The sequence below is a fragment of the Suhomyces tanzawaensis genome (assembly GCF_001661415.1).
Source record: "Suhomyces tanzawaensis NRRL Y-17324 unplaced genomic scaffold CANTAscaffold_5, whole genome shotgun sequence".
Lineage (NCBI taxonomy): Eukaryota > Fungi > Ascomycota > Pichiomycetes > Serinales > Debaryomycetaceae > Suhomyces > Suhomyces tanzawaensis.
The window spans coordinates 593,357-620,632 of record NW_017963640.1 but is presented as its reverse complement, the minus strand read 5'-3'; the positions used below and the strand labels follow the sequence as shown (position 1 = coordinate 620,632).

At 47.4% G+C, this 27,276-nt stretch overlaps 10 protein-coding genes and 1 non-coding gene across 11 annotated transcripts; 4 read left to right on the top strand and 7 right to left on the bottom strand.

The window, feature by feature from the left end:
* Positions 1-714: 714 nt before the first annotated feature.
* On the bottom strand, positions 715-1,455 carry CANTADRAFT_22511 (uncharacterized protein; the record flags this gene model as incomplete). Its single annotated transcript, XM_020206828.1, has 1 exon — positions 715-1,455. The coding sequence occupies one exon, from the start codon at positions 1,453-1,455 to the stop codon at positions 715-717; it is 741 nt and encodes a 246-aa protein (XP_020063643.1).
* A 2,849-nt stretch (positions 1,456-4,304) lies between these two features.
* Positions 4,305-5,939, bottom strand: ALD6 (Ald6p; the record flags this gene model as incomplete). The annotated part of the gene is made up of 1 exon (XM_020210191.1): positions 4,305-5,939. One exon carries the CDS (start codon positions 5,937-5,939, stop codon positions 4,305-4,307), a length of 1,635 nt encoding a protein of 544 aa, XP_020063642.1.
* A 3,064-nt stretch (positions 5,940-9,003) lies between these two features.
* Positions 9,004-10,197, bottom strand: CANTADRAFT_268048 (uncharacterized protein). The gene has a single exon (XM_020207890.1). It carries the CDS (start codon positions 9,847-9,849, stop codon positions 9,139-9,141), a length of 711 nt encoding a protein of 236 aa, XP_020063641.1. The 5' UTR covers positions 9,850-10,197; the 3' UTR covers positions 9,004-9,138.
* A 763-nt stretch (positions 10,198-10,960) lies between these two features.
* Positions 10,961-11,850, top strand: CANTADRAFT_268046 (uncharacterized protein). Its single transcript, XM_020207889.1, has one exon. The coding sequence runs from the start codon at positions 11,198-11,200 to the stop codon at positions 11,681-11,683; it is 486 nt and encodes a 161-aa protein (XP_020063640.1). The 5' UTR covers positions 10,961-11,197; the 3' UTR covers positions 11,684-11,850.
* On the bottom strand, positions 11,851-12,546 carry CANTADRAFT_268045 (uncharacterized protein). The gene has a single exon (XM_020207888.1). It carries the CDS (start codon positions 12,367-12,369, stop codon positions 12,019-12,021), a length of 351 nt encoding a protein of 116 aa, XP_020063639.1. The 5' UTR covers positions 12,370-12,546; the 3' UTR covers positions 11,851-12,018.
* Positions 12,547-12,804: 258 nt separating this feature from the next.
* CANTADRAFT_82387 (uncharacterized protein) lies at positions 12,805-15,087 on the top strand. Its single transcript, XM_020211263.1, has 2 exons — positions 12,805-13,468; positions 13,532-15,087. The coding sequence occupies exons 1-2, from the start codon at positions 12,844-12,846 to the stop codon at positions 14,803-14,805; spliced, it is 1,899 nt and encodes a 632-aa protein (XP_020063638.1). The 5' UTR covers positions 12,805-12,843; the 3' UTR covers positions 14,806-15,087.
* A 3,439-nt stretch (positions 15,088-18,526) lies between these two features.
* Positions 18,527-20,257, bottom strand: CANTADRAFT_6888 (alpha-keto acid decarboxylase family protein; the record flags this gene model as incomplete). The annotated part of the gene is made up of 1 exon (XM_020210995.1): positions 18,527-20,257. The coding sequence occupies one exon, from the start codon at positions 20,255-20,257 to the stop codon at positions 18,527-18,529; it is 1,731 nt and encodes a 576-aa protein (XP_020063637.1).
* Positions 20,258-20,897: 640 nt separating this feature from the next.
* Positions 20,898-20,971, bottom strand: CANTADRAFT_t154. The gene has a single exon. It is a non-coding gene; the product is annotated as a tRNA-Val (tRNA).
* Positions 20,972-22,246: 1,275 nt separating this feature from the next.
* On the top strand, positions 22,247-23,614 carry CANTADRAFT_26578 (uncharacterized protein; the record flags this gene model as incomplete). Its single annotated transcript, XM_020207805.1, has 1 exon — positions 22,247-23,614. A coding segment is annotated over exon 1 (1,235 nt), but the record flags the coding sequence as incomplete, so codon positions are not given.
* Positions 23,615-23,894: 280 nt separating this feature from the next.
* Positions 23,895-24,326, top strand: CANTADRAFT_22504 (uncharacterized protein; the record flags this gene model as incomplete). Its single annotated transcript, XM_020206827.1, has 1 exon — positions 23,895-24,326. The coding sequence occupies one exon, from the start codon at positions 23,895-23,897 to the stop codon at positions 24,324-24,326; it is 432 nt and encodes a 143-aa protein (XP_020063635.1).
* A 5-nt stretch (positions 24,327-24,331) lies between these two features.
* Positions 24,332-26,225, bottom strand: ALG8 (dolichyl-P-Glc:Glc1Man(9)GlcNAc(2)-PP-dolichol alpha-1,3-glucosyltransferase). Its single transcript, XM_020207804.1, has one exon. The coding sequence runs from the start codon at positions 26,205-26,207 to the stop codon at positions 24,504-24,506; it is 1,704 nt and encodes a 567-aa protein (XP_020063634.1). The 5' UTR covers positions 26,208-26,225; the 3' UTR covers positions 24,332-24,503.
* Between the last annotated feature and the right edge of the window lie 1,051 nt (positions 26,226-27,276).

Here is a 27,276-nt window from a genome sequence, read left to right as displayed (position 1 = left end):
AACAATGTGACAAAATTCATTGCTTGGTATATCTCCAAGATTAGTGTTTGAAGGATTCAATTTTACTTCGTATTTGCACCAGCAGGTGTTGATAAATTTTTGTACCTTAGCTGGTTCATTCAATAACAAGACGGTAACATCAATTAATTCGTATTTTCAACAGTACGTGATTGAACATAACCAAATAATCTTTTTTACCCAAGCAAGTACGCAACTCCAATTCAATTTGACTTCACTAATGATTGAATGGATGATTGAAGGTTCCGTTTTTCCTCCAAAGCAAGGTTACTCCAATCCTTCGTCTTCTTCACCGATCTTATTGGAGATGATTAAATTTTCGCTAAGGCGATTGGCGGTGATTAAATTTCCTCCATATTTTCACCAAGAAGTCAGAGGTGATCCAATTTTATATTTTCATCAAAGTAGTTGTTACTTAGTACTCTTGAAGTATTTGAACTCACCTCATCTGGCCGTGAACTCAACTCACATCTACAATCTACATTTTTAAACATAAACGTCGTGAACAATTGGAAGTGAAGAATAAATAGGGTCCATGGTCCTGAATAAATAATAAATAGGTCCGACGATGGTGGAGGTCGCAGGACAGGGAATATATTGCCGCAAGGGAATGGATTCATAGCTCATGTGTGGATCAACCACGTCAACAGAAACGGTGCTGTTGCTTTACCATCAAGATGGGACTTTGGGAGTGTTCTACCACTTCCTGTCCCCGTACTGGTTCTCGACGTAATAGTCCAAGTCGTTGGTTAGCAACTTTTCCTCCAAGAAGTCGTTGATCCGGTGGTACTGGTCCTGGTCGGCGTTGAGAGCGTCGTCGAACTGGAACGAGTATGTGTCGCTACTGGCGTGCTCTTCGAACCGAGGCAACTCGAAAAGCCTGCTCGAATTCTTGAAGGGATACCCTTTCTTGTCGAGCATGGGCACCTGGTTGGTGATGGTATTCACCGAGGAAACCGTGGTGGAACGGGTGAGAGAGCTCATCAACGAGTTGTTCTCGAAGTCGCTGGAAGGCGAGGTAGTCCGCGACAATGCGGTGGACGATGGAGAAAGCGCATCGTCGTCTTCGTCGTCCTCGAAGTCGATGTCACCGTCGGAATCTTCCACGGTGTCGAGCTTCTCGAAGTCCTTATAGTGGTTGAATTTGCGCTTGCTCTGGCTCTTCTTGGTATACGACAAATCGTTCATGTCGTTGATTAATTCGTTCATGAGGGCCGATGTCGCGATTTCGGAATCGAGCTGCTCCTTGACCTCGACCTCGCCATACGACCGTTTGTGCACGTTCTTGTCGAGGTCTTCGTCCTCGACCTCGCCGTAGCCTTTGTTGAGTACGAGATCCTTCAAGTACTTATAGTCGTGGATGAGCGAGAGAAGACTCGATTTCAATGCGAGGTTTTCTGAGTCCACAAGCTTGATGTTTTTGGCCAACGACGCCATGACGGCCAGAGGGTGGGGAGTTGTGTCTAGAGGGGTGGTGGAGGCTTCGGAACAGGTCTTTTTGTCAGATTTCCTGGGGGGAGTGGCTGCGATGCGCTTGACGGGTTTTTTGGTCCGAATCCGGTCCTTTTCCTTGCACTCTTTGGGGGGAATGGGCTTCCTGCCTGGCTTGGGACGTGGAGGTAGCACCCATTGCTTGGAGGTCTTGACAGTGAGCGGACAGGGGGGGTCCGAAGGGGCGGTACAGGCGCTGGACTGTACGATGTTGGCTGGAGGTTAGTGTCTGTCTGAAAAATTGTGCGCGACATTTGCATGATGGGCCGAATGGACGGTGTGGTGGAATTCGTGGCCCTCTGCTGGTCTGTCCTGGTCTGTCCTGGTGATGACGTCTCGTGGGTCTGCCGTCGTGGCCAGTAGGAACCATAGGCTTCCCTATTGGGCGGATTTGGCCCCGAAGCCATCGACTTCCTGGAACAACAACGGCATTGCTGGCTCTTTTGGCTCATATCGCCTGGAGCAGCTGGAACGGCAGTAGGCAGTGTAGTTGGTGGCCTTGGAGTGGCTCTTGGGGTGGCCTTGGGGTGGCCTTGTGCCGTCATTTCCGTGCTATGGCATCACATTCGTTCTTCCAATGGCTAAGACTCACACGGACGTATCGGAGGTGCAGTGGGGGCAGTTGGTCGGGGGTATCGGAGAATGTCCATACTTACAATACATGGCTATATCATAACGTTCATAAACAAATGAAGTGGTAGTTGAATGTAGCAGAACCACCAGTATAAGAACCAGACACTGGCGCCGGACAATTTCGGGTGCAGCGTGGGGCAAGCTGGCGGAAGCAACACCCGTGCGCATGAGTGTCTGAAGCGCGCCTAATTGAGGTATTTGTGGCCAGTTGTAGGGGTGTGCGGTATGTTTTTGTCTGACTTAGTAACTGCAGCAAGCGATTGGCTCATGGCCCGACTGGGGAACCGAGATGAGCACCGTGCAGACGCACCGCACCGGGGCGGCCTGGTCACTTAGGGCCGAGCCCATCCGATGGCGGTGGTGCCACTGCCAGGCCTAAGTCCGGCTTGAGAGGGGCGGTGGCAATGTCCGGGCTCTGGGGACGAGGTGCGGTGTCCAAAGTCCGTGCAGCATGCGTTGGTGTCTGCGCCCTGTGCAAGCCCATGATCGACGTCCCGGGGTCTGGTTGCAGATGGCACCGTGTGCATCGTTGCTGTGTTCAGGGTGCCTCGGCCACTGAGTGCTTCGTGTGTTATTCCGAACCGTCGACAGGAAAATCAGACAATTGTCGGAGACCATTTCCAGCGCGCGACATGCGATATATCCGTGGACACCGGTGGAGGGATCACGGCAAGACAGTTGGCCGTAGCTGGCTACACGCTGCCGACACAACCGCTGAAGTCGTCTGGGTGCCACGCCTGGTGTCTGCGGCCAGCTTCCGCTTGTTCCCGTCGTCTCTGCCAGACACTGGAGGCGCAAGGCTGGGCCAGAGCCGTCAATCCGAGGAACATCACGTGCCACTAGTGTCTGCATCCCGTCTCCAGGGGTGCCAGTGTTCCGAGGACCGTGTGCCTCATCCCTACCCCATACTGAGCAGTCGTGCGACGCCCAGCTTGAGTCATCTCGTGGCCGCCCCCACCCTGCCTCCGGCACCCCGGCGCCCGGCGGTGGCGCACGATGTGCCCCTGCCAGATCCTGGCGCGACGCGCAGGTTAGTAGTTTGTGCTCGCTAGATCTGGCCACCTCTCATCGCGGACTACTGGAAGTAGAATATTGCATCTCCATTATCTGGAAATTGTTACACCTATAGGCTTATACAGAGAAGGTGCTGGGGCCAATTCGCAGTTTCTCATAATTTACAGAATGATCTAATCAATTTATAGTGGTGCTTCCTAATAATGTTAAACAAGAATATGGTATTAAGGATGCTTCTCCTCTGTATGCTGCTTTTCGACTGTGTTCCCGTAGTTTTCCTTTAAACGGTTTTTATTCCAAAGGACCACCAATTAAAAAACTTTGCGGTAAATTTATCAATTATTTCAATTTTGGAATTGGATAACTATCATCTTTGTTTTCTTTTAGCAGTTTATCAGGACCCAGCTAATTAAATTCAATAGGAATGGGAATCCTTCTGGCTTGTCTATTTAATTTAATTACTTTGGCTTGATTGATGTGAATTTGAGTGGAAACCAGTGTAAAACGATCAATTAATCAGTTGGCGAGTTAGTTCAAAAGGTACTGCTTACACTTTCTTTGATAATCCAAGCATTCACGACAGCTCTAGTGCAACCTGGGTAATCTATTTTTTATTACAGTTTTGTTTGGAAACAAACACGTGAATTAATTTCATCAAATTATACAACGATACAATTGGAAAAATATGGAGAGAGGGCTACCTGCAATCGCTGGAAATATTAGTTGGAAAGAAGCCATAACGGGCTATTGTTGGAAACACTACAGTGTATACAATAAAAAGCCTTTAGAATATTCTGTCCATCTCGCATATGCTCCTCAGAATTGAATGCTTAGTTATGAATCATTTAAAATATTTTAACAATCTCAAACGGTAAATTTTGTGGTATAGCAGTGTACTTAATTCCTTCTGGAGTTAAAGACATTCTGCAAGTGGTCCCTCCATTTAAAAAAGGTGCGATATTTACTTGGAAAATACTGTACAAGAGCCATCCCGGGGTTATAAGAGCCCGGCGATGCTCCTCCAGGCAGGGCTCGTGCCAACAGCTACATGTACACCCGCTCGCTAGCGGTTACTCCGTCTCTTCACCCAACAGTTTTATTCATGGCTGGCGCCACGTCTCCTAACTAGTCTATAGTTGCTCATCTCATCATTGATGAACCGGCATGCTTGTAGATGGCTTCAAAATATCTCCTGCAACTGTGCTGGACTTCCAGGAACTGGTAATGGTTTTGGGCTTGGTCAAGAAGGTGATTCCGTTCTTACCATAGAAGTTCAAGTCTCCCAAGAACGAGCCTCTAGACCCGGTGAACGAGAACATGGGCAAAGGCACAGGAATGGGTACGTTGACACCCACTTGACCCACATCGATTCTCTTGTTGAAGTACTGAGCCAGTGCGCCCGAGGAAGTGAAGAGCGACACTCCATTACCGTATCTGTTGGAGTTGACCAATTCGATGGCTTCGTCGAGAGTCTCGACGTTGACCACAGACAAAACGGGAGCGAAGATCTCCTCGTCGTAGGCCCTGTGGCCTGGCTTGACATCGGTCAAGATGGTAGGGCCCAAGAAGTTACCCTTGGCAAAACGCTCCTCGGCAGGCTTCTGGCCTCTGCCGTCCAACACGAGCTTGGCTCCGTTCTTGACGGAATCCTCGATGATCGAGTCGGTTCTGGTGAGACACTCAGGGTTGATCAAGGGGCCCAAGTCGGAGCTGGAGTCAAAGCCACTTCCGACCTTCAACTGGGCTGCGTCCTTGACCACGTCAGCTACCCACTCCTTGGTTTTGCCCACGGTCACCAAGACAGAGATGGCCATGCATCTCTGGCCAGCAGCACCGAATGCAGCACCGTTGATGGCGTTGACGAATTGGCTCTTGTCGGCGTCAGGCAACACGACCAAGTGGTTCTTGGCACCCAAGTTAGCTTGGACTCTCTTGCCTAAGGCCGAGCCTCTTTCGTAGATGTACTTTCCGGCCTTGTCACCACCCACAAACGTCAATGCCTTGATACGAGGGTCCTCGATGAGGGCGTTAACAGTGTCGTGCTTGCCGTGAACGAGATTGACCACGCCTGGGGGAACACCAGCCTTAGCAAGCAACTCGGCAATGATCATGGCAGCTCCTGGCACTCTTTCAGAAGGCTTGACCACGGCAGTGTTACCAGTGGCGATGATCAATGGAATTGACCACAATGGCACCATGGCAGGGAAGTTGAATGGACAGATAGATGCCACCACTCCCAAAGGCTCACGGATCATCTTGGTCTCCATGTCGGTGGACACCTCCAAAGTCTCGCCCTTCAAGTCGTTGGTGATGTTGACGGCAGCCTCTGCCACCTGGAGCCCACGAGTAACGTCACCCTGGGCGTCTACGAACGTCTTACCCTGCTCCAACACGATGACAGAGGCGATTCTGTCCATGTTCTCTCTCAACAACTGGACAAATTTGAATGCGACACCTTGGCGCTTAATCACGGAAGTGTCGCGCCATGCTGGAAACGCTTTGGCTGCCGAATCAATGGCTTCCTCCAACTCAGCGGGGGTCGACTGAGGCACTCTCAGCACCACGTAGTTGGTGGCAGGGTCGTGGATGTCGTACCAGGTGGTGGACTCCAGCTTGAGGAACTTGTTGTTGACAAAGCTGGGTGTGATATAGGGCTCGTCGCCTGGCTGGGTGTGATTTGTGGGGTAGTGGGTGAGGGACGACGACAACGCCACGGTGGTCTGGAACCGCAACTGGCGTGCGGCTGTGGCCAATTGGGGGATCTTCAATGCTCTGGACAACATGGTAGAAGAGCTAGTGGTGGTAGCAAGAAGGGGACTGTGCCATCTATTTATACGGAGGGGTGGTGTCTGTGTGCACACTGTGTCGCCGGCAGGCCAGGTCCGCATGCTGCGACTGGCGCTTGTGAGAGGCGCGCGATCTGGCGGTGGAGACCCCACCGCCGAGTATCCATGGGTAAGCCCAGCACGTGCGGAGAGAGGACTGGGGTGTCGGATGGAGGGCCAGTCCCGCAACGGTTAGGGCCAGGGCCAATTGTTAGTGGCGCAAGCCCTGCAAACGGCCGGGAAACTGGCAGGGGAAGACCCTGGGGTAGGTCTCGTATCACGTGCCGGCTCCAGCGCAGCCGCGGGCCTTGCCTGATAAGGTGCAGCAGGCATTTTGACAGATCTACTATCGGTTAGAGTATCTCGATTGAGCGGCAACCGGAGATCGAGTTCCTTGCAATGACGAGCTCTGGGTCCCATAAATGGGCCATCTGGAGAGCCTGCTGTGCCAACGCTGGAACCTGCCGCCAGGCGGCTGGAACTCGCCATGTGAAGATGGTGGATTTTCACTGAACAGCTGCCACGTGACCCAATTGCGGGTCGGACATCAGCTGGCAGAATGTGCGTTTGGTAGCGCATTTTGGGTGTGAAATTTGGCCTAGATATTTCAAAGATCGTTAGAATGAGTGAACTTTTTACCTATCACTTTGATGGAAGCTCCAACTGAAGAAATCTGCAGCAGACTGCAGCTACCACTGACGTAAGTTTTGTGTGTAAGATAACATTGTAGTTTAAAATTATCATTTGAATTTACTTAATCACTTAACTCGGTTTTCTCTTCATCTCCTACTGATTTCTATGTTACTAGAAAACCCATTTCGCTGGGAAATTACCAAGAAGCATCTCCAAAACGATGCGTCAGTTAGAAGAGAACTGAAGCTTAAAGAACCCACTCTATGAAGTCAGCTCTTCAATGTACACCTTAATCTGCTCTGATGAAACTATTTTTCCTTCTTCCGGATATTGGATTTGTTAAGTCCAAGAAGTGATGTGTCATGTGTCCGGTTAGGTGACACATTCTATTTATGAACCTGAGTCTTAACGAGACGCCAAGAGCTTGTCTACGAGAAGTCCAACCAGATAAAAGTGATAGGATATATTATCTGGTGGTGAAATTAGGTCGCAGATGTTCCACCCCTCCTGGAGGTTGAAAATAATCTCATTACTCCCAGACACGTCCTTGTATCAGAGTGTGGAATGTCCAACACGGACCCTTCCAGGAGTATTGATACACTATTTCGTAAGTAATTATGGTGTCTCCACGATATAAATGCATAAAAATTGAAAGTTTGTTTAGTTTAGGTAGCATAGTAGCCGTCCTTCCACCACATATTTGTGGGATGACCTTGTTAGGGCTCCCCAAGTAAGTATCCCAAAACAACGAGAAGGTGGAAACGACCTACTGGTGTGAAATGTAGTCGATCTGTCTGGAGGGCATGATTCTCCGTAATCCGAAGCATTCAAAGCAGATAAAATTGAGTGGTGTACTTTTCTAAAAGCTTCGAAAACGAAAGCAAGGCAATTGGTATTTATGGATTACGTTTACAGAAGTCAAGTCAATGAATAAGCCTACGAAGAAACACAATTACAGGACATGCGACACTATATTCAGTTATTCAGGCGTAATAATATCCAGGGTTATTGGGCATGTGTTTTATATTCTAATTCCTGGTTATTTCACCTCGTGATTCCGAGTGATTGCGTATTAATTCCGAGTGATTCTACAATAATGCTATAGTGATTCCGTAGTAAGCTTATTTTACTTTTGGTGGCAATGCCACATATCCACTCTCATTGCTTGCCACGGCTTCTGGCTTCTAAAATTCCTAGACATTAAACAGATTGCAGGGGACAAAACCCATACATCAACACTCTGGAATACAAGAGAGGAAAGCAACCCAACACTCTCCTTATCAAGGGATGTAGGCGATCAAAGCGGCCCTAGTGGTATTTTCGCCGTTTGTGTGGGTTGCTGGCACCACTCGCGCGGATACCAGGATATTTTTGGTAGCATACAAAATAGTCAATTAGCGAAACAGGAAAATCTTTTGATATTTTCTTGACGGTAACAGAGACGTTTCAACAGCTATGTCCGGGGAACCAAATGGAGGCTAGGGGATAAGTGCGGGGCTGCACGCCTTGTGCCTCCACCAGTGCATTGTGGGCCCGAACAGCAATCCCGGGATGAAGGACGTCTGGTGAAGGAGGTCTGGAACCACCATGGTGCTTGGCCTCTATTGTTCTGTGGGGCAGACATATCCCATTGCTACGTGACGTGTGAGGTATGGAACGAGAATAATAATTGCCAGCGTTGTGCAGAGGGTTCTTGACGAGCAGCACGCACCACCTGGCACCAGCCGCATTGTTGGGCAGGCCTTCCACCGCGCAATTAGCGAGCAATGGAGGACAATCCCCTACATTGCAGGACGTATGTTGTCAGTGTGCGTAATTTTCTGGATGGAGGGGGGGTGTATAATAAATCGGGGTACGCTGGGAATTGACCGATGGACAGTGTGGCAGGACTGGCTGGGCAGGAAGGCACGAGTGTTGAAGCGTTATGCCCAGAAGGCCTAGCGGGGGAAGGCGAGAACCCACACTATGCCTAGAAAGCCCACCCCCGGCTCACGTGAGCAAACACCTCCAGTGGGTGTCAGCCAGTTGGCACGTAGTGCCGCACAATTATCTGATCCAGCACCCCTTTTGGGAGTTCGTATTTCGAGGCATCATGCACACAGTGACCCGCGTACAGTGGACCACTCGCCTTGAGGCGGCCCCTAGTCGGGTGCCCCGCGACAATCACCTCAGATTCCATGCGCCCAGGGGGCGCCGTGGAACCCACCAATCCTCGGCAATTGTATGGCAATGGCCCTGGTGCCACTGGCAGTAATCAGCAACCGGATCGCCCCGAGCCCCTGTCATGGGGTGTTTTCCCGGTGTGCAGTCCCGCCGTTCCCAGCTGGGATTTGCGGCCCCTAACCTTATTCCCAAACCTAAATAAATTCCGGCTGACGTAAGCGGTGTCGGCAAATGACGGGCCCACGGCGCTTTCGACACTTCTCACATGAGAATAGTACGCTTCTACGCTACAGTCATTCAAACCACTCTATGGTGCCAATGTCGATTAATAATATACCCAAGAATTGAAAATGCAGACTGCTCACAAGCAAGCTTGGTCAAGGAAGTCGTAGTCGAACGAGATGTCGTTGATGAACTCTCTGGAGTTGATGATGTGGTTGAACGAGACCCGTTTGGATCTGCGCACTTTTCTGGATGTCTTTTTGGTGCTGCGGAGAATGGGCTTCAACCCAAACTGGTAGTCGTAGTCCTGAGACTCGGACTCGTCTTCGTAGTAGAAGCTCTTGCGCAACGGAGGGGTGATCTTTTTCTGGGTGTAGTCTGGTTCGTACCCAGAGTCGATGGAGGAAATGGAGCTCGAGTCGTCGTCAAGATCGAGGTCGGAGCATGAGGTGGAGTCGGAGATGGAAGCTGCACCCGAGACGAACCCGTCGTCGGAGTCGAGTGCTTGTTGCTGGATGACTGGTGGTGGCTGCGAGGTGTAGTGGCAAGGGTGGGGGTCGGCAGCCTCAAACTTGGGGCCGTAGAGCCAGGTCAAGTCGCTGTTCTTGTCCCAGTTGATGACGAAGGGGTTGGCCTGGGTGAGACGGTTCAAGTTGATGGACATTCGCCTCCAGCACGCGTTGTTGAGTCTGCGGTCGGTGTCGGAGGTGTGATTATTGGTGTATCTGACACAAGTCATGAGGTTGAGGTTGTCGGTGAGATAGGAGGAGGCGTTGGGGGACGAGTCCAAGTAGTCCACATTCTCCCGGAAACGGAAGGCTCTCGGTTGTATGTCGTCTTGGGAAGACATGATATGGATGGGAAGCAATGGAATGGAGAGGCAATAGAGGTGTCAGAGGATATATATATACATAGAAGGATCTATACGTCGGAAAAGAAATAATTATCAGAAGCCCCGCCGGGAGAGTATGCCGCGGCAGTCACTGCATGAGCCTCCTGCAGAGCTCGATTTGAATAGAGCATAGTCACAGTCGCATGCAGCCCCAGGAGAAAATTCTGTTTTGGTGAGTCGGCGCGGTCCGTAGAGGTGTCGGGTGCGGTCCGCGAGCGCCAAATCCAAGATATTTTTTGCGCGATAGCCATTCAGATGTAAGTTATTTGTGCTTGATGCAGCTAGGAGGTGACACAATAGCCTAGGTTGGAAGAGTAAATGTGCATACCCACTATGCACAGAACATCTTTGGGGGTGTGTCCACTAGCGACGAGGGTAATCTAATGTCCGGCGCTACCAAGTTGTCGGGAGGAGATACTCCGGTCCCCCCACGCCTCCTGCTATTGGCCACCGATTACCCTCCACCGCCCGCCAGGCTCCCCCATTCTGCCCCACGGCCCATTTCAGCTTGATCTTGTTTCACCTCCTCATTAGTTAATATTTACAATTTAGCGTTCTAATCTTGGTATTCCTATTTTGCGATCATCAATTAGTGCACTAGGCCCTGCTTAACTCTACATTCTGCCATCCGTGCAGCCAGATACAACTAGATTGTTTATTGAGATATGCGCGGCTTGTTAAGTGGGTTTTGTGTCACCCAGTCATGTGGCTTTTTTCCGGTCCAATCATGTTCCATCACTAGCGATGGAACGCTGCCTCCTATTATCACACGCGCCTTCCTCTCTCCCACCTTGTGCTGACACCTGTCAGCCTTGGCATACCTACTGGGCATCAGCTGGATATACGGCGTATTATTCTCGGCTGATTGACATTAGTACAACTGGTCCAAAATATCCATGCAACTCTTCAGTATCTGCACCAAGTCGCCTAGTCCAACCTGCAAAAAAGATCTGTCTGGTGGTTTGTTGCAGCTGAATTTTGCCAGCTTTAGTTCGGCACCCCACCCACGCTAAAACAGAGACACTCGGGCTTGTGGAGACATTGAGGATTGTTTGATCGAATATCTCAGTGGCAGCAACTAGCAAAGAATGGAGTTCATTTTGCCCGCCTGCCCGCCCGTCCGTCCTCGTGTATAGAGCCATCCGTGGCTTAACATGGCTCAGTCATGGCTGAATATCTGGCACCATCTCAGCCTTGGAGTGGCCTGCCATTTGTGGTGCACCATTCCTTTTCCGGTAAGGATCCGACAAAATTTCCGTCTTTGTGACACCATGCCGATTGCCCGGCCCAGGAGTGGACGGCTGGGATGGGGCTAGGCCTTGTGTTCTGGAGCCGAAGAGACAAACCTGGACTGCTCCAGAATACGACCATCACTATTGTTTGTGGCCCGCTTTCCCGGGCCCATATCGTGAAGATACTTGTACAATCCGATTGTTGTGTCTATAGGAAGCATATGCACGGAATGCATATATTCCCCTATTGCTCGCTGAGACTGTCATATTTAGATTTTCGGTGTGCGCACGCAGTACATCTTACGACAATGCATGGAGGTAGCACAATAAATGATTTTCGTTACAGATGCACACTGTACGTGGCTGTAGATTTGGAAAGGTCTAACCCTCACCCCCTCCCCAGAAATCTTCCCTACCGACTGCACCAGACAGACAGCGCATTGTGGAAAATTCATGCTTGCTACGCTGGGCTTCTCCATAGTCGTACCCGTCGGCCAAACAGCGGATGGTTCAATCGTGGTCTATATGCAGACATCCCTCCGGCCGTGTTGGCTGGCTAGGAAGGTTTGTGCGAGGCACCGCCAGAATTACTGAGTTGAGTAAGAGGTCGTGGTCAATGCTAGTGACTGTCACAATTGTCGCGCTAAGAAAAACAACCCCAGTGTCAGCACCAAGGCTTCTGAAGCCAAGCCGTATATGCAAGTTCCGCTAATTGCCATTTTCGCACTTATGGTCGCAAATTCTTGGAAACTCATCGGGTGCCGTGCGTGTATATAAGCTGCTCCCTGCACAGGCACTTATCGTGCAGTGGTGGGGGCGACAAATGTCTCGTGTCGCTCCCGGGGTAGCTGCTGCAACCGCGGATGGGGGTCCTTTCACCCTTAAAGTCAGGGTGTCACACCGAAACTAGCCACAGGCCCAGTCGATCACCTGGCTGGGACCCGAGTGTCCGAGTGTATTGTGCATTTTGTTGCCTGAATGTCCTGTGTGTGCCCATTGCAGCCCCATGTAATTCATATGCCTCTGCGCCCATCGCATGGGCTGCTGTCGGACTCACCCCCTGGACGATTAAAGTTCCGCTAGTATATGGTGCCGCCTGCGCAACTCTGAAAGGGGAATCCGCCCTTGAAGACGGTACCGCCAGTTGAGATCGTCCTTCTAGGCCAAGCACGGTTCGGTTCACTTGCAGATGATCGTTTCGGTTCGTAATCGCATTGCCCCCTCTCTCCATTGGCGTATTCTTCATTCCAGCCGCTTACCTTCTATTTCTGAAGCATCGAAACTTTAAAGTTTATTTGGGGTCACTGGTAGGCGGTTTGCCCGCGGGTTGGGCCTCGGACCGTTGTCTACTGGTCCCCCCGCTTCGCAAACGTATGCTGCACAAGAAAGTCTGATGCCAGTGTCGGAGTTTGCGTCGGAAGCATCACCGTCATGACCTGGGGTAACATGCCGCCGGTGCCGCAAATAGCCAGAGGCGGCTTGCCGTATCCGGCAATGCCGCTACGCGCTGCACGTGCTTATAGTCACGTGCGTGGCCATCAACCATCCACACTTCGCAATGTCACCCTTCCACCTCCCCTTCCATCCACACTAGCTCCCCATGAAGAACAAAAGTGAGCTGTCCGCAGCCTCCCGTGCGGCCTCACCCATCCACGGCTCCGCTCCCGCCCCTCCCAGACTGGCATCTCCCTCCTTGTCCACCTTTTCGCACCAACGCATCATGTCGCCATCTCCATCTCTGAACCACAGACCCACGAACGACAGTGCCAGCAACCTCAGTATGAGCTACCAAGAGCAGATTTCGAACGTGGGCAACCTTTCGTCCAAAGAGCTCGATTTCAAGACCGTCAGCAAGCACTTTGTAAGCCAAGAAGACACCCTCAAGCTCCAGGGAGGCGATATCGCTCGTCAGATCTACCACCAGCTCGAAAACGGCTCGGACGGAAGTGTTAACAAGATGGGAACGTCGCCTTCTAGTCACCACGGGGGTTCTGGCGTGGCGTCGCCGGTTTTTCTGAAGGATTACCCAAAGAGACGGACGCGGAGCTCGTCTTTCTCCACCTACTTGAGCGAAACACGTCGTGAGTCCACAGCCAGCGACATCAACGTGCCTGGCGGGTTCAGGAGGGAGTTTCTCATCAACAAGTCCTTGCAGAAGAACGAAACACCGCCCAATTTCTTGACACGTAACTTTGTTGAGTTCTTGTCGATATATGGCCACTTTGCGGGAGAAGACTTCAGCGACGACGACGGAGGCTCCGACAGCGAGGAGACCGATTTGGAAAGCGCCCACGGATCCTCCTACGAAGAGGTGTTCGACGAGGAATCGTCGTTGTTGAACGAGCGTCGCCAGCCTCCCAACTACTCGCACCACCTGTTGCCCAAGCAGTTGCCACACCGTTCCAGAGCCAAGGAGGCACCCAAGGGTACTGCTTCGGTGCTCAAGACATTTTTCTTGTTGTTCAAGTCTTTGGTGGGCTCGGGTGTGTTGTTTTTACCCAGAGCCTTCTACAACGGAGGTTTGTCCTTCTCGATCTTTGCCTTGACGTTGTTTGGCGTGCTCACCTACCTCTGCTACGTGGTGCTCATCAAGTCCAAGAAGACCATGAACTTGTCGTCTTATGGTGAGTTGGGATTCAAGACCTACGGTAAACCGTTGAAAATCTTCATTTTGATTTCCATCGTGTTGTCCCAGTTCGGCTTCGTGGCCACCTACATTCTCTTTGCGGCCGAGAACATGATCTCGTTCTTGGGCAGCGTGCTTCCTGACGGTGCAAGTGCCTACTTGAACACTGCTAATCTCGTGCTCATCCAGTTTGTGCTTTTGGTTCCGTTGGTTCTCATCCGTAACTTGACCAAGTTGTCGTTAGTGTCGTTGGTGTCGTCAGTTTTCATCATCGTGGGTCTTGTCATCATCTTCTACTACTCAGGTGTCCAGTTACTCACCTACGGTGTTGGCCCCAACATCCAGCACTTCAACTCCAAGAACTGGTCCATGTTGATCGGGGTGGCTGTGACCTCGTTCGAGGGCATTGGCCTCATCTTGCCCATCGAAGCGTCCATGGCCCAACCAGAAAAATTCCCCATGGTGTTGTTCGTGGGTATGACTGTGATTACCGTGCTTTTCGTCGGAATTGGAACCGTGGGCTACTCGTCATTTGGTGACGAGATCAAGTCCATCATCATCCTCAACTTGCCCCAGAGCAAGTTTGCCGTGCGCTCCATTTTGGTGTTGTACTCGTTGGCTGTGTTTTTGACAGCTCCATTGCAATTGTTTCCAGCCATAAAGATTTTGGAGGCCTTGGCCTTCAACCCGGCCGTGAAAACCTCCAAAACAAAGAGCAAGGCTGACAGCGAAGGCAAACTCTATCGCCATTCAGGCAAATATAACCCTCAGGTGAAGTGGTTGAAGAACCTCTTCCGGTCGGCAGTGGTGGCTATTATCTGTGCCATTGCCTATGCTAACGCCAGCAACATCGACAAGTTTGTGTCGTTCAACGGGTGTTTTGCGTGCATTCCGTTGGTGTACATCTACCCACCATTGATCCACTTGCGTACCTTGAAGCACAAGCCTAATTGGACCCGCCAGGACTACTGTTTGCGGGTTTTTGACTACGTGTTATTCGTGGTAGGTATTGTTGCTGTGGTGTATACCACCTACCAGATCTTGTTCAAGATCTAGTACGAGGGTCAAGTCCAAGAGGGATGTTACGGATTATACCCCTCATACTCCCTGATTTCCTCGTGATCTGCCCCTGTCCGTTACGAATTATCTCATACTTCCTGATTCCCTCATGGGATCTGCATCTATAGACATCTCCTCAACTGGAGTTCCTCCAAAATATTCTAGATAAGGGACCAACAGTGGTTCTGGATATTTAGATAAAACAATTGATAAAGTTTTAAAATGAATACTAATAAACAACATTCCAGAAGCTAGTAATGATTCATTGGTGTAGACTTGAGGAGTGTCGAGTATTTCCAAGAGTAGTGAACGATGATGCTTAGTCTGCTTTAATGGTAGTAATATTTGAATCTTCATATTTATATTCTATTATCAATGCAATTACCATACTCTGTACAAATATTGTTTACAACAACTAATTCATTTTATACATTTTTTATTCTTCCATGCTTCACATATTAAGTGTTTTATTTTCAAAGGAATAGCATACAGTCACGATATCTATGTTAATAATGAGATGCTGGAGATGCTAAGTTTAGCTGATCTAAGTGCTTTTTAGCCTTACCACTGTTAACGGTGACGCAAGTTTGAAAGAACAATTGCCCTTAATAGTTTAGTAGTTCACCAAAATTAATATACTCTTAAGATGCTAGGAAAATATGCCAGTGCCTTAAAAAAATTTTGATACGTTCTCTGAATTTTCCAGAGAATCAAACATTTTCCTGTACAGTTGTACACAAGCTCCCTGAATGCCCACGGACGATAAAATAACTAAAACAATCGACTGGCTGATTTCTATTCCAAATTGAAAAAATCCCAAAATATTTCTTCACTTCAATCCAGTAACCGATTGGCAGAAAATTATGGCAGCAAGGACGGTAAAAACTAACTAGTTCTCTAAATGCACAATTAGAGAAATATGCGAGATAATAAACGATTTATTCAAGACTTAGTTACTAGTTAGTACAAAAGGTACTGACAGATATCAAATAAATAGGCCCCATCATTAGAGGAAATACTATACAATGTGTACACAATGCAATCACAATACACGCATCTACTAAGCCTGGAAATCTGTCCTAACTGCTCAATTTGGTCACTTCTGGTGAAATCTGTCTAATCGCACTTGGTGTATATCTCCTGTTTTAATTGTACTAAAGAACAAAAAATGATTATTCGTGGACTTTCTCCAGACTCGTAGCTGTTTGAGCCACTACCTGCCCTCATGGAGCAACTACCTCCACCAACCTCCCCAACCTCTACCCGCGCTACCACTTGCAGCCCCACATCGCCCGCGCACGCCCCACATCACCATCGTAAATACAATCATCTCCACTGCCGCCATCTCCGTCAGTGCTTCCTTCACCATAGTGCCTCCACGCCAACCAGAACATGCCCCCACGCTGACTGCCGCTGCCATGAACTCCCCTCCCAAGCTTTTGAGTTGCCAGCGCTGCCGCATCCGAAAGGTCAAGTGCAACAACGAGTTTCCCTGTGTTGGCTGCGTCAAAGCAGGCGTCGAATGTGTCCAGTTGAAGGATCTTCGCAAGAAGCGCCCGGCAGCGCTGTATGTGACCAAGTTGGAGTCCAAAGTACGCACTTTGACGGCATTTCTCGAGACTCTCAGCCAGGCAGAGTCGCTCGACGCCAGAAAGGACCTTCTTGCCAGGATTAACCTCGAACAATTGATCCAGAAGAACACCATCGACGAAGCCAAGGCAGAGAGCTCGGCTGCAGTCAAGTCTGAGGCCGCTGGCGACACTCTCCGCCCAGATCCGCTCGCGTACAACCCCAAAAACCGCAAGAACAGCATCTACGAAGACCACATCGAAGGACGCGCCATCTACGGACCCACCAGTGTCTACGACGACAGCTTGCTCAGCAAGGACGCCCGCAACTTGCGCAACGTGGAGGCTTCTTCCATCAAGTCGCTCAACACCAACTCCGATGTGCTCCACTCGCTCAAGTTGTTCTTCACCTGGCAGTATCCCGATCACAATATGTTTATCTTCCGTGAGGCGTTCTTGATCGACTTCTTCGACCCCAAGCCCAACAGCATGTACTGCTCCAAGGTGTTGATCCTCAGCATCTGTGCGTTGGGCTCTAAAATGTCTGACGACGACCAGATCTACGACAAATCCATTCAGTTCTACAACGAGGCCAAGGACCTTCTCTTGAGCAAGCTCAATACCCCATCCATCACCTCCTTGCAGAGCTTTTTGCTCTTGGCATTCTACGACATTTCCAACGGTTACAACTCCAGTGGGTGGATGCTCTCGGGGAACGCCATGAGAATGGGGTTCGATTTGGGTTTCCAGCTCAACCCAGAAGTGTGGTTTGTCAAGTCCAAAGAACACTTAAGTCCTTTGGATGTCAGCATCAGAAGTAGAATCTACTGGGGAAGCTATGTGGCAGATCATTTCATCAGTTTACTTTTGGGAAGACCATCGTTGTTGAAATTGACCGATGCTTCCATTCCTGAAACGAACGATTTGCCTGATTTGGAATGGATTGATGAATTCACCTATAGAGGACTTGTCAAGAAGCAACAAAAGGAAAGAGCCAATTCATCAAACCCTCCTCCCACTTCAAAACCAGGAGAAGCAGAACCTTCCTACATCTCTAATCCACTCAACCAAATCATTAACTTGATTAGCATCTCGGACAATATGTTGAATGATATTTTTACCAAATCTGAAATAGAAAATGACCAGTCCAACCATGAAGACTTGAATCTTGTGTCAAGATTGGAAAAGTTGAATGAGTACAATTCTCAAATCAGGCAATGGAAAATGTCTTTGCCACCAGACTTACAATGGGACCGGGATTCCTTACGACAAACTGCTGAAAATCCAACTTTGACATGTATCAGATATTACTACTACATCTTGGTTCTCTGTTTGAATCGTCCTTTCGTGGGTATTGTCAGAAAACGTGAATCTCAAAACCAGGCACAAACATTATCGCCTTTGAAAATTTGTGACGAAGCAATCGACGACTTGTATGATGCCATTCATAAGTTCCAAAGTGTGCACGGATTCAGAAGAGTATCGATTTTCATTGTCTATTGCTCGATTTTGTCCATCTCCATCATCTTATTGACAAATACAAGCAAACAATTAATCGACCAGAAGAGAGACCGATTGCAGTTCTTCATGGATGTCTTGCAAGGTTCTTCGAAAACCTGGAAATTGGCAGAGAAGTCGTACATCATGATCAGTATCAAATTGAAGACAATATACGAGGATCCAGATGAAGTTGAGGACGAAACCATAGAGAGACAGAAGCTGACCCAAACCAGCCCCAAGACTACTTTAGGCAATTCTCAAAACGGGCAACGTGTTTCAGAATCACCGACTCGCGTCAAGTTGGAGCCAACAAACTTTACCCAGTCAGTGGATGAAAACATTCCCCTTCCAATCGAAAAACAGAACCACCAAATACTATCCCGCCCTGAACATCATCTTTATCAAGGTTCTCCTTTGAACTTGCCAGAACTTACCCATCATCATAAATCGGTAGTAGACACAAATACCGAGTTGCTCTTTGACAAGAGTTTGGATTTCTTGGGTGGACCACCCGTGTTAATGACGTCCGATTTGTTCAATGAGGATTGGGAGTCCTTGTTTCCTGACTACATGTTTAACCCAAATAATTAGCTGTATATATAAGTATAGATCTTCGTCTAACCGATGTCTTTAACAATTTTTGATTGTCTTTAACCGCTATTTGCCTTTGCGGATAACTGGGCTTGTTTGACAAGATTGTCTGGTGCATCCATCTTCTCGAGCATGATTTCGATTAACCTAGTCTTGTCGTTCTTTGCGAATTGTTTATCGCTGAACAAGTTATTCAACTCTTTAGGTGTAGAAACCTTCAAGGATTCGAATTCACCCTCCTTAGCACCGAAGGTGTCTAAGATTTGACCATGCTTCCATGATTGGATATCATTGTATTCGGCGGTTTCTCCATGGATTAATCTCTCAATGGTATAGCCATCATTGTTCAAAACGAAAACATAGATATTGTTCTTGTTTCTGACCATGCTAGAAATCTCTTGAATTGTCAACTGTAATGATCCGTCACCAACGAATAAAATTACTCTTCTATTAGGATCTAATTCTTCGGCCGCCACAACTCCACCAAAGGCTGCACCAACACTGTACCCAATACTTCCCCATAAGACCTGCGAAATACCAATGGCGTTCTTTGGATACTTGGTTTGAATAATTCCAAAAGATGAGGTACCCGTTTCCGTGACAATAACGTCACCTTCTCTAAGCCACGATGACAATTTGGACCAGAGCCATTGTTGAGTGATAATTTCATTCTTTGGCTCTTCCGCTTTGTATGGATTCTTAACAACCGCAGATGGTTGGTAGTGCTTAAAACTATCCTCGAATTTTGGGTCGTCCAACAAGCTTCTCAAGACATTCTTCATTCTGATTCCGGGATATTGTGCTTGTCTGATCTTGGTGTAATCGGAGTGGAATTCAATCACATTTTTAGTTTGGTAGCTGTACGAGAATGAACCTGTGTTGAAGTCACTTAACATTGCACCCAAAGAAATGACCAAGTCTGACGACTCGACAGCCTCCTTAACATCTGGGTAGCTGAGGGTTCCCACGTACACGCCTGTAAACCTTGGATGGTCTTCACTTATGTCCCTAGCACCCTTGGCCATGGGGGTAATAGCGTATTTGAACTCTGTTCTGTCGATCAACTCTTTGGCTTCCTTTGTGGCGTCATGTCTGGCACAGCAGGCATCAATGAGGATGATTGGATCCTTGGCCTTGGAGATCAATTCCAAAACTCTTTCGAGCACCTCTTCCTCGGACTCTTTATCATTGGGAGGGACCTTCAAATCGAGGGGTTGCTTCAATCTTTCTAAAGGAACTTGCTCGTCAACCAAATTGGCTGGAAATGCCAAGTAAGTGGGTCTCTGGTTGATGAAGGCCTCACGAATACATCTGTCAATGACGTCAGGACCGGTTTCGCCGTCTTTGACAAACCCGGATGTCTGAGTGATCTGTGCAGACATCTTCTGGAACACGGTGAAGTCCCCATTGCCCAAGGTGTGGTGCAAAAGTAACTGTTTCTGCTGGGCCGAGATGGAAGGAACCCCGACGATGTGAAGTAGGCCGACGTGCTCAGCGTAGGCGCCAGCAATACCGTTCAAGGCAGAGAGTTCTCCCACTCCGAAGGTGGTCACCAAGGCGGCAAAGCCGCCAGGACCGTCGGTAAATCCGCTTTTGACACGGCTGTACCCATCGGCAGCGTAGGCTGCATTCAACTCGTTGGCGTTACCCTTCCAGCTCAAGCCATCTACCTCGTCAATCTTGTCGAGGAGGGTGAGGTTAAAGTCTCCGGGAACTCCGAATACCGAGCCAACTCCTACTGGCTGCTGGTGGATCCTTTCAAACAAGTACCTTCCCAAGCTGATGGACATTGCAATTGATGTGTGATTTGTATGAGAATGTGAAGATTGCGGGGTGTCTTACAATTCTAGCGATTCAGACTCCGATATTGGTGGCAGATTTAACCAGCAAGCCCCCTCCTTTATATATCATAAATCGTTGCTGTTGCGGTCAGCGCGAAAACTCACTTGCTGTGAAGGAATTGTAGAAGCGAAGTCGGAGCTATTGGCCAGTCTGGGCCGCATCGGACTTCGATTGGTGCTGCCGGAGGCGTTCACTTCAGTCGCCAGGACCCTTCCGCTGGGAGAGGTGATTTGCCGGCACGATGATTAAGTGCTGGTGGGTGGGTGCAATTTTGCCCGGGAGAAATGGCACTGTATTGTCTGGTTAGGGCGAAAACGGATATGGCTGGTGTGGAAGGATATTGCCACCAGGGTCAAGGGCCCAGTCGCCCGGCTAGGGTGGGACGGATCTGTGGGCTATTATTGGGCAATTTGCGGCAATTGAGCAACAGTAGGCGCATTGGGGGGGGGGCGCAAAATCTAGGGGCAAAAGATCCAGCAGGCAAGCTCACGCTTGTATCACCGGAGAATGAGACTATGTTTGAAGTTTCAGGGTCTGTACGGAGAGGTAGCTAACGGTGCTAATGGATCGGTGGATTTAGCAAAAAAATGATTCTGCCCAGGATCGAACTGGGGACGTTCTGCGTGTTAAGCAGATGCCATAACCAACTAGACCACAGAACCATTTCTTGTTTGACGAGTAATTCTGTCTAATACATACCTCGTAGTTTTAAGAGCCAGAAATAGTCCAAATAGCCTTGTAATCTTGTATACATACTCTCTTTAGTCAATTTTATTCTTTAGAACAATACTCCTTAGCAAAGTTTTGTGTGGCGTCTACAAAGTTTGAAAAAGAAAAATATACATCTTGAGACACTTTGACCGGTGGTCTCATCTCAAGAGGCAGTATTGTCCCAGACTAGTTCGAGCCTTGTGCTTGAAAACTGATGGGTCATCTAAAGAGCATACTAAATTATATCCCGTCAGAAATAAAACAAAATCCAGCAAGTTATTTGACGCAAAACGGTCACTCCCCATTAGCAACCAAAGTTTGCTTAAAAATCGAGCATACGAATGGTAGATCTTGGTTCTAAGCATAGCTCGTACCATGTGGGCTAAAGTTGCAAAAATTAAAAACAAATGGAAAGCTAAATTTTCAACACATGCTAAACACTCGTCAATTTCGGCAAATACAAGTCATGGCCCATCTGAACTCATGTAGCACTAAGTATTAAAGCTTCCGAAAGTCTTTTAAGATCAATAACGGAATTTTATGGTGTTTGAAGCATTGATATTTACAGAAGTATTTCGAACAGAGCGCTGAAAAAGTTCAAAGAGATTTTTCGCATCGAGACGCCAATAGGAAAAAGCCTGTCCGACAAGTGATTTCTCGATTACCACTTTGGATGGTTTTTAACGGATAATTAGAGTTCTAGTCTGCAAAGACTGGAAATGAAATTACTTAGGTATAATTAAGGTAGCGCTCGAACCAAATAATGCTGATATAACACTTTTGAGAGAATCTTTCGATATCAGCAATGGACCTAATGAGGTACAAGAAATTTTGAATTCCGGGCTCCAGCCACTTACATCAAACACAATCGATAATTACTCGTCAAGCGAGTACTCGATTGCCTTCTTATCTTTTTGGGTAAATTTAAAAGTTACACCATTGATTTTTTATTTTCCAAAATCCTAAATTTTTGACATTCTTCGATTTTCGCAGCCAGCTTACCAGTCCATCTCAATTAATTTTCATCTACAGAAAGCTTCTCCCCATACCTATATTCACTTCAGCAAACAACAACAAGCTACATACATCTATGAAAACCATGCTACTAGCATTTCGTATCCAAACTGAGGCTCCCTCTTACAGCCATGCCAGCCACCTCCATTCCAGCCCAACGCGTCAATTTGTCTGCAGGTAATTTACTCGAAAACAGTCCATACTTGAGCAGCTGGCTTTCTTCTCCAGATTCATTCTCCACTGAACTACACACTCCATCATGGCATATATCTCAGAAGGCAGTGGAAACAGAAGGGGTACAGGCTCTACCACCATGAGTCCCCTCTCGTGGGCATTCTTGAACCAATTGAACATACGGTCCACTCTGAATTGCAAGGAAGTGACCATGATACCGTCCATCAACTCGTACTTGAAGTTTGTCGACCGATGTTACAAGGCAATTGTCCATACTTTTCCACTGATTTCGTACAGCATTGGTCCAGCCACTTTCCGTCACATTGCTGCGTTAATGTTTGCCAAAAGAATGGAGGACATCAACTTGAAAAGCTCAGGCATCAGGTCCACTGTGGAGACTAGAGTCTATATTCCTCCAGGAACCCAGATTTTCCAGCCTATCCTGGACATATTGAGTTCGGTTGGAGTCACCAAAATCCCAGAAACGTCAACCATCTACATACCCATGCACCCTTTGCCCAACAGCGTGAAAAGAGAAGATGTATCTTACGATTATGAATTGGAAATAAGAAAAGGCTGTGCTTTTGACTGGGAAAAGTTAAGCATGGATGCAAAAAGTGAAATGGAACTGTTGAACAAACCAGTGGAATCCACCAACGGTGTTCACGCCAAAGTCACAAAAACAAATTATTATGAACAGTATGACAAATTGAAAGGCAGATCCAAGAAACCGGCCACCAAAAAGTCAGCTTCCACAAAGGCAACATCTGTCAACGATGAGGAAATGAATGGCGATTCAGTTTCCAACAGCTCGGTTGGTTCCCAAATCAGCAAACTCGAAAACGAAGAAACAGATTTGACCCTTGAGGAGGTGATTCGTAAGATGAGAGAAAATGAATTCAGGCGTAGAGACCCTGTCAGATGGGTGGTTTCCGATGAAAATACCAGGTTCCAGGATCCTGCATTTGGTCAGTACTTGGGATGGTTTGAGGGTGAGTGGGAAGCATACAAAAAAATGACTGACCATATCAAAGGCAAAATCTTGATGGATTCCAAATGGCCTGTTTCGCCTGCTGGTTCTACTGCCTGGATCTTGGATGTGTGTAGGGGTTCTAATGGCTATTTTGTCCAGATGCCACTATCCACAATTTCTCTGGCCGACCAGGCCTTGGCTCTCTTGATTCCCATGTCTTCGTGGCACCTTCATGACCAGTCAAGGATTGTAGAGCATTGGTATAGTGCTTCCCATGCTATTGAAGACAACTATGATCCTTTGGCCCAGTGGATTGACAAGGCGACACGCCTGAAAGACTTCTCTAAGTAATATAGAGAAAGATACAAAGAATATTATGAACATTATGGTCGACTATTGTAAGTGCTTGGTGGGTTATGAAAGTATGTCCTTGCTCTGTCTGTAAACATTTTTAAAAATTGACAGTTTGATTTTAATCGCAGGCCCTTTTCGCAGCCATCAACCAACTAAACCTGATATGGTACAAATAGCACAACCATGCCCGGTAGTTCCTACTAAGAAATCTCATTACCCTAGTACTCGGTGGAGTATTCCCGTCGATTGGTTCACACTACCTCAGCACTAATGTTTTGCTAGGGTGGGATAAGCGTAACAAAAAAAATCGAGGAATAAGACTGATTCAATTTCTTCCATGAAATCGAAACAATTTACCAATGTCAGGCTCAGATTCATTTCAGCAAATGTTCGGAAGCTTTACCCAAGGTGACGAAGTGGACGACATCTGGTCCACACCTTTACTTAGCTTTGATGAATTGGTCTGTCCTCAAATTTCCCTAGTCCTAGGCGAGGGCTTCGACTTTACCACCACAAGACCAAAGAGACTGGGCAACTTGCTATTGAAGTCAAAGCTTCGCAGTCGCCAAATCTGCAGAAAGGTCCCATTGAGGAGCAAAATATTGACGGATAATGATAAACTCCTTCAATACAAATTCTACGAGAAGCACAAACACACCAACGAGAGAGATTACCACAAGAAAAAGTTAGTTAAGTTATTCGACAGCATTATCAATGGTTCCTATCCAAATCGGAGTAGGATTTGTGTTTGGAACCGTGATCAGTTGGAAAGATTGGATTCAATGGACTAAATGGACTAATGGTAGGAACTTTTATTAATTTCAAATTATATATACATGCACCCACGAGCTGGCCTAGAGTCCACGACCTAGTTACTGCTGTATACAAAGCAATAAACAGTAGCTCAAGCGTTTGGGGGATATTAGATAGGGGAAGATCAGTGGTCTCCAGGAGGTATCATGTGCCACTTAATTTGAGGATTCTTTGCTGTCATCCTCCCAAATGTCGTCGTGCAAGAAGTATAGCCAGTTGAAACCGTTCCAGCTACTTATTATACCAATTCCACAGTAGACACTCACAATCATGAGCTTCAAGAACTCCAACTTTTTCAATATCTCGAACTTGCCCTCAAGTAGGTCCATGAGACTGATTACGATTAGAACTGGCAATAATCCCAAAATATAAGTGTTGATGACTCTGTCCAATATGTAACTGGACTCACGAGCGTCTTTTGGAAGTCTAACCACTTTTCTGAAATTAAAGTAATAAATAATGTACCACAACAATGTATATGTCACTTTGATGAGCCACTCATTCGGAGTGAAAATTAATGGGAACAAACTTATGTATGCACAGCTTACTAATAAGTTGAATGGGCCCAACAACCTTCTGTCTCTACAGACAAGGAAACTGATGGGGAAGATAACGATCAAAATCGCCTTTTCATGAACATGCCATCCAAACAAGAAGGAGGAATATCCGCATAAGGTCAAAGCTCCAATGAATCTTCTGAAATTTGGTTGAATAAATAATGGTATTAAGGCCATGATCTGGTAGAACAAGGTGAGGAAGAATGTTAACTGAGGTGTAATTGTGGGCAAGATCAAGAATTCGATGTCACCCACCAAGCCTCTGGTTGAGGAGTTGATGAATTTTGAGTTTGAAAGTAGACTGGTGTCGAATTTGAAGATTTTCTGTAACGGATACTGGCTGAGGGGAACCCGTTGGTATACCTGGATCAATAATCTATCGATAAACGAGTAAATCGCCCAGATGTTGGGGGCCCAGTATGCATGGGTCAAGCCTCTGCTGAAAGGGAACAATCTTGCAAGAAGTTGCGGCATCACACCGTAATAGACGAAGGGACCAAAAGCCACGGCAAATATTGCCACCACCAAAGCACCAAGCTTGGAAAGATTTTTCCACTTGACCAAGTAGATTAAATTCTCCACCATTTTACGCTTGGGATCGAACTCGAGGTTCAAGCAGTATGCTCTTAACAAGAACACGAACACCGCAGGTGCCAAATAAAGGTAGATGTGCTTGAAGCAGAGCAACACGGCAAACCAGAACCCACACATCAAGTACCGCTTGAGCCTAGCACAGGTGATGGCCAACACCAAGATCCCGTACATCATTCCGTTGTACTGGAAGTGGATGTGGTCGATCACCAACAACCCTGGCGACAAGGCAAGACTAGACGCCGCCACGTAAGCACGTCTCTTGGAGGCCTGGGAGTCCGAAGAGTTGATGTACCATTGCAATGCCACGAAAAGCAAGATTTCGCTGACAATGACAGTGAGTCTTTGGAAGTACACTGTGGGCAACGAGTACGCGCCCTTTTCCACAAGAGCTAGACAGCCATCTTGTTTGACCACTTCAGGTACGAACTGGGCCAACACCCATTCGAAGTAGGCAAAGAAGGGTGGGTAGTCCAAAGTCCACTGGGAGGTGTTCTCGATGTACCACTTGGACACAGGCAAGTTTTTGGTGATGGCTAGCCAATTGCGGTGAACGTCAAAGTCGGTAGAATGATAGCTGACGACGAGGAGTAACTTCAACGCCAACGTCACCACCCAAATATTAAAGAGCGAGTAGGTGCGCTCGCCCACATTTGGCATGGTAACGTCCACTGCTGTCTTGGGTCGGGTTCTCTTGACAGACTCGCTCATGGTTGGTGTGGAGCAGTGGTGGATATACTGGAATATGTGGATGCGGTAGCGATTACATAAGCAATATGGAACCTCGAGCCGGCTACGACGATGGGGCAGGGTGCTCAGGCGACCTACAGTGCGAGGTATAGTAATGAAGAGTATGCGAGGAGTATCGTACGTGAAGGCAATGCTTCTGTCATTTAATCCAGTGATTAGTTGAATGGGAGCGTGCAACTATTTCTCTAATAATGGTTAGCAGCATCTGCCATGAAAGTGATACTTTCAGAATAGATACGTTTCCAATAGAGGTTAAACTTGCTTAGGCAACAATCCTATTTAAGGTTCCAAAGAATAGTAAGTTCTTCACTTTGTTTAGTCGTTTCTCTTGGTTGAATTAAAACATAAGAAATTAAATGTACTAAAATTGAATTCTTATATTTTCTCGGTCAATGAAAGGGCCCAGAAGATGATGCTCTCATATCTTTGAAATATAAAATGTATGATGACTCCCTTAAAACGCGTTATTGCGGCGTAGACTGTAAATCAACATCTAACTAAAGGATTATGGCATGTAATTTCATTATCTGTTCCTACGAGTCAAAACTTTTATACTAGCTGCTAGAACTCGAAAATGACTATCATTTGGACTTGATTGCTGAATTTGGCTAGTTTAAGGGCAGAACCTCTGTATTTCGTCCTCGTTTATATCCATATCAATGGAGAATTTGACTCAATACCCACTCCAAACATTTAATTGAGGCTGGAAAACATGATTTATCCCAATAACAAGCAGTTATATAATTTGCAGTATTTTTACCACAAAAGCCTGGGAGAACTCATAGGAATGTATCTCCAAAGACCAGTATTTTCATCAATAATTCAGAATTATTAACCGCAAAAAATGCATACTTCAGCAAAATCTCTAGAAAACGGGATAGGATCTTATTAAATGACTAGTGATAGTCGGATATTACTAAAAACCCTGCTTTTGAAAATCTCTCAAGTCAAGAGAACATAATAAATTGCCTAAATTTATGCCAACAAGAAAGCCTGGTTAGCTCAATCGGTAGAGCGTTTGACTCTTATT

What these genes read in the sequence shown, in the direction of transcription:
- CANTADRAFT_268048 (XM_020207890.1), bottom strand. Translation starts at nt 9,849, where the DNA reads ATGTCTTCCCAAGACGACATACAACCGAGAGCCTTCCGTTTCCGGGAG.
- CANTADRAFT_268046 (XM_020207889.1), top strand. Translation starts at nt 11,198, where the DNA reads ATGGGGCTAGGCCTTGTGTTCTGGAGCCGAAGAGACAAACCTGGACTG.
- CANTADRAFT_268045 (XM_020207888.1), bottom strand. Translation starts at nt 12,369, where the DNA reads ATGAAGAATACGCCAATGGAGAGAGGGGGCAATGCGATTACGAACCGA.
- CANTADRAFT_82387 (XM_020211263.1), top strand. Translation starts at nt 12,844, where the DNA reads ATGTCGCCATCTCCATCTCTGAACCACAGACCCACGAACGACAGTGCC. An exon ending in ATCGTCGTTGTTGAACGAGC is followed by an intron (nt 13,469 to 13,531) that starts GTCGCCAGCCTC and finishes ACCGTTCCAGAG; the next exon opens with CCAAGGAGGCACCCAAGGGT.
- ALG8 (XM_020207804.1), bottom strand. Translation starts at nt 26,207, where the DNA reads ATGAGCGAGTCTGTCAAGAGAACCCGACCCAAGACAGCAGTGGACGTT.